The 5302-nt window shown below is 37.0% G+C and overlaps 1 protein-coding gene across 1 annotated transcript in view; it reads right to left on the reverse strand.

Moving 5' to 3' along the window:
* LOC21408764 overlaps nt 1–5302 on the reverse strand; it is a 26752-nt gene that overhangs the window by 5788 nt on the left and 15662 nt on the right. Inside the window, exons 3-6 of the mRNA XM_024167176.1 lie at nt 4639–4743; nt 4469–4540; nt 4216–4363; nt 3991–4073 (exon numbers count right to left, since the gene is read on the reverse strand). Of these exons, the coding sequence (XP_024022944.1) occupies nt 3991–4073; nt 4216–4363; nt 4469–4540; nt 4639–4743 (408 nt within the window). The remainder of the gene's footprint in view (nt 1–3990; nt 4074–4215; nt 4364–4468; nt 4541–4638; nt 4744–5302) is intronic.

Genomic DNA, 5302 nt, shown 5'->3' on the forward strand with positions numbered 1-5302 from the left:
GCTGGAAAATTCATGGGAAACCTGCGAATTGGAAAGGAAAAGCTGCCATCCCTACTGCTAATGAGGTAGAGACCAGCCCCTTCACCAAGGAGCAGATGGAGCATCTTCTTGCACTGTTTAAATCTAACTCGGTACCCAATGTTCCTAATGTTTCTATGGCGCACACAGGTAATAAATTATATGCTCTATCTTGTCAATTTAAATCTGCTCCATGGATAATAGATTCTGGAGCATCCGACCATATGACCAATTCCTTACATTTGTTTGAGACTTGTTCACCATGTCCCGGAAATAAGAAGGTTAGGATAGCCGATGGTAATTTCTCACCAATTGTAGGAAAAGGCCTTATAAAAATTTCTAGGGAATAGATCTTAAATCTGTTCTCTATGTCCCTAAACTTGCTTGTAATCTCTTGTCAATTAGTAGATTATCCAGAGACTCTAACTGTTCTGTTATTTTCTATGAATCCTATTGCATTTTTCAGGACCGGAGCTCGGGGAAGACGATTGGCAGTGCTAGGATGATTAATGGTCTCTATTATTTCGAGGATAAATTTCTTAGTAATAAAATGGTTCAAAGGCTGAGTAGTATCAATTCTTTATCTGTACGTGATCAAATAATGGTTTGGCATTGTCGTTTAGGCCATCCAAGTTTCTCTTATCTAAAACATTTATTTCCAGTGCTATTTAAAGGGATTGATCCTTCATCGTTTCAATGTGAGAGTTGCTTAATGGCAAAAAGTCAAAGAAAGTCTTATATTCCGAAATCCTACAAGGCTTCAAAACCGTTTTACTTATTCCATAGTGATGTTTGGGGTCCTTCAAAAGTGACCACAATTTCTGGAAAAAAATGGTTTGTGACTTTTATTGATGATCATACACGTCTTTGTTGGGTTTACTTAATGAGGGAAAAATCTGATGTAGAGCAGATTTTTAAAGAATTTTATAAGATGATTGAAACTCAATTTCAAACAAAAATTAATATTTTGAGATCTGACAATGGAACAGAGTATTCTAATAAAGTTTTGGAAACCTTTTTAAATGAAAAAGGAATTTTACATCAATCCTCTTGTTCCGACACACCTGAACAAAATGGCATTGCTGAGCGTAAGAACAAGCATTTGTTAGAAGTAGCCAGAGCCATGATGTTTTATAGGAATGTTCCAAAGTATCTATGGGGTGATGCTATATTGACAGCTTCGTATTCTAATCAACAGGATGCCTACCAAAGTCTTACAATATATCACCCCTCTGGATTGCTTAAAAAGGTATTCCCAGAATCTAGAATCAATTCTGACTTACCCTTAAAAATATTTGGCTGCACGGCATATGTGCACACTCTAAAAAGGCTCAGGTCTAAATTAGATCCAAGAGCTAAAAAATGTGTTTTTGTAGGGTATGCACTCAATAAAAAGGGTTACAAATGTTTTAATCCCCTTACAAAACGTTTTTTTGTCACTATGGATGTTTCTTTCATGGAAAATACACCATACTTTACCAAAAATTTACTTCAGGGGGAGAAGATAGTTGAACCAAATTTCTGGGAAATTACCGAACCCTTACCTAGCACACTTCTTGATACTCTTTTTAAAAAAGAAACTTTGGAAACTAGGCCTAAAGAAACCGAAACTGATATTGGTCTGACAGAAAAAGAAATACCACGAATGGAAAAAATAGAAATAATCTTGAGCCTATGGTTTATTCCAGGAAAGGTGTCCTTAGAGGTGGTAGAGACCAGGCCATTATTCCAGCATGTGGTCAACCGGAAGCCCTGAGCAATGGTCATTCAAATACCTCAGGTAATCCTTCTTCTGTTCCTTCTTCTTCCTCTCCTATTACTGACTTAAATTTACAGTCAGATTCTAGGAAAGAGAACTCTACACCTAAACCTGTGTTGGAACCAGCCCCTGTTATCCCTGAACAAAATCTTGATCTTGACCTTCCTATTGCCCATAGAAAGGGAACCCGAACCTGTACCAAACATCCTATTGCCAAATATATTTCCTATCAAAACCTTTCTGACAATCATAGAGCATTCACTACAAACATTTCAAAGCTTGTTGTGCCTAGAAATATTCAGGAAGCACTTGGTAACCCGAATTGGAGGATGGCTGTGCTTGAAGAGATGAGTGCCTTGAAGAAGAATGGTACTTGGGAGGTTGTAGAATTACCGAAGGGAAAAAAGGTTGTGGGGTGCAAATGGGTGTTTACTATCAAGAGTAAGGCAGATGGAAGTGTCGAGAGATACAAAGCCCGCCTTGTTGCAAAAAGCTTTACCCAAACCTATGGGATAGACTATCAAGAAACTTTTGCTCCGGTAGCCAAAATAAACTCAATTAGGGTCCTATTATCTCTTGATGTCAACTCCAATTGACCCTTACACCAATTAGACGTTAAAAATGCTTTCCTTAATGGAGACCTTGAGGAGGAGGTGTACATGAGTCCCCCACCAGGTTTTGAAGAAAGGTGTGGAAATGGGAAAGCGTGCAGATTGAAGAAGTCCTTGTATGGACTTAAACAGTCACCGAGAGCTTGGTTTGAGCGCTTTGGTAAGGTAATAAAGCGCCATGGATATGTTCAAAGTCAAGCCGATCATACAATGTTTTACAGGCATTCGAATGACGGTAAAATAGCTATCCTGATAGTATATGTGGATGATATTGTGTTAACTGGGGATGATTGCGATGAGCTGGAAAAGTTGAAAAAGAAACTAGCTGAGGAGTTTGAGATTAAAGATCTCGGGGCTTTGAAATACTTTCTTGGGATGGAGTTTGCTAGATCTAGAGAAGGCATCTTTGTAAACCAGAAGAAGTATGTTCTTGACTTGCTGAACGAGACAGGTATGCTAGGGTGTAAACCTGCTGAAACCCCTATAGAACCTAATGTGAAACTACAACCTGTAGAAGCTGAGAATGTAAAGAACAGGGAGCGTTATCAAAGACTCATTAGGAGATTGATTTATCTATCCCATACACGCCCAGATATAGCCTTTCCTGTTAGTATGGTCAGCCAGTTTATGCATGCCTCAGGACCAACACACTTTGAAGCCGTCTACAGAATTTTAAGGTATCTAAAGGGGACACCGGGCAAAGGACTTTTGTTTAAGCCACAAGGACACTTGCAGATTAAAGCCTACACAGACGCAGATTGGGCTGGGAGCATAGTAGACCGAAGATCCACTTCTGGATATTGTTCATTTGTAGGTGGTAACTTAGTTACATGGAGAAGCAAGAAACAGAACGTGGTTGCAAGGAGCAGCGCTGAGGCTAAATTTAGAGCTGTAGCCCATGGTATTTGTGAGATCATGTGGATTAGAAGGCTGTTGGAAGAGTTAAAAGCGATAGAGTCATCTCCTATGAAGTTGTACTGTGACAACAAGGCAGCAATCTCAATAGCACACAATCCAGTCCTACATGACCGCACAAAACATGTGGAGGTTGACAAGCATTTCATCAAGGAGAAGATAGATAATGGACTGGTTCATATGGAACACATTCCTACCGGAGAGCAAGTGGCTGATATCTTTACCAAGGGACTGCACACAAAACAGTTAGATTTTCTAGTTGGCAAGCTGGCTATGGAAGATATTTTCAAATCAGCTTGAGGGGGAGTGTTAGAAAATCAGGGAAAATATGTGCTGTAAATAAATACTAGCTGTAAATTAGTCTCTAGCTGTAATTTAGCTATTTTAGGTATAAATCTGTGTATTTTAGGAAAGCTCTAACTAGGAATTATTCTTTCCTTTAATCAGTGATTTAGTTTCCTGATCTAATGGTTTCTTAGGTGCTGTAATTCTCTATAAAAGAATAATCTCAAATGACAGAAAATATTATTCCGTGCAACCTGTTTTTCAACTAAAAGAACGGAATTTGAAAAATGATTTTGCAGGAAGACCACTGCTTTAAAACATAGACCTAATGTTTTTCACTTTTTGTTCCACATAAATATATATCCTGGTATCGTTTTCTCAACAAAGAAATTTAAAGAGTACCACTAGAAGACCACTTCGGTTCAGTTGGAGACTCCACAACTTCAGGATCAAAGCCAGCAATACAGATGCGCTTGTAGATCTCCCTGCACCACAGAATCAAGAAGATTAGTACTATAGTCCAAGTGAAAACTAAAAATAAAGTCTCCGGTGCTTTGATTAAAAATAAGTTCGAAAGGGCACTACATAGAAGTAGGGCTATGTGATAATTAAGTGAAATGACCTTACCCATTGTCAGAAATATAGCCGACCCAAAGTTCTGATTTATCCCAAGGCATGTTCGGATGACTCCATTCAATCCATGCCATTCGTTCACCTTTTGGGTCTATGCGAGGGAAGGCATAGAAGTCATTTCCCCCCACTAGTACTTCTGGTTCTGTATGTCATATCATAAGCAAAATGGACACTAATCTTTGTCAAAATACCAAAAATCAGATTATAAAAAAAGTAAAATTCTCCTTGATGCCAACCCAATGCTCCCCCTGAATATCATCACCTCCCAGCCTAACCGTTACAATTTCTGTGGTTGCATTTGTGCTACTTTCACGACGATCTACATAGAGTAATAACATCTTATTGAGTGGATGAGAAATCCAAATAAATAGTAAAACTAAAAAATAAAAAAATAAAAAAGAACACTCAAGAATCTACCTTCCCGGACAGTAACAAATCGATTAAAGCGTGTATCAAACACTCCATCAGCATAACTCACTACGGGTCCACCATAATCTGGGGTGAGTGGTTTGGGAGAAGAATCTGTTTGTCATCCATTTTCACGTAACATTCATCAGAACATAGACTCCAGAATACTGCATTGCCCGTCACCATCAATATAACTAAGTCCCATTGGACATTCTTTGCTAAGCTAATTGCCCTACAAAGTTTTTAAGCAAAACAACCTATTTAATTTTTTAACTGAACGGCCGTGCAATGTAAAAAGTGGTGGAAATTCATTTTGCAAATTAAAATTTTTAGAAAATTATTTCACTGATAAAGCTTTCTTAGTAAATCATTTTTATAAGAGCTCCTCATGTTGGCCATAATACTAGACAATAGTAATCTAACTAGAATATTATAATTGAGGTGTCAATTATAAATTTAACATCAAATGCAATAATATTTATTGTGTTAAATTTTTTTATATGCTATATTTTTTAATAAATTTTTCACTAAATATAGCATATGAGAAATTTAACATTTCATTATTATTGGTTAAAATGTTTATTTTTTTTCACGTAATTATTATAATTTTTATATTTTTTAATTATTTTAAAAATAAAAATTTATTTTTATAATTTTTAAAGTTTAACGATTA

Source organism: Morus notabilis, unplaced genomic scaffold (assembly GCF_000414095.1).
Source record: "Morus notabilis unplaced genomic scaffold, ASM41409v2 Scaffold467, whole genome shotgun sequence".
NCBI lineage: Eukaryota > Viridiplantae > Streptophyta > Magnoliopsida > Rosales > Moraceae > Morus > Morus notabilis.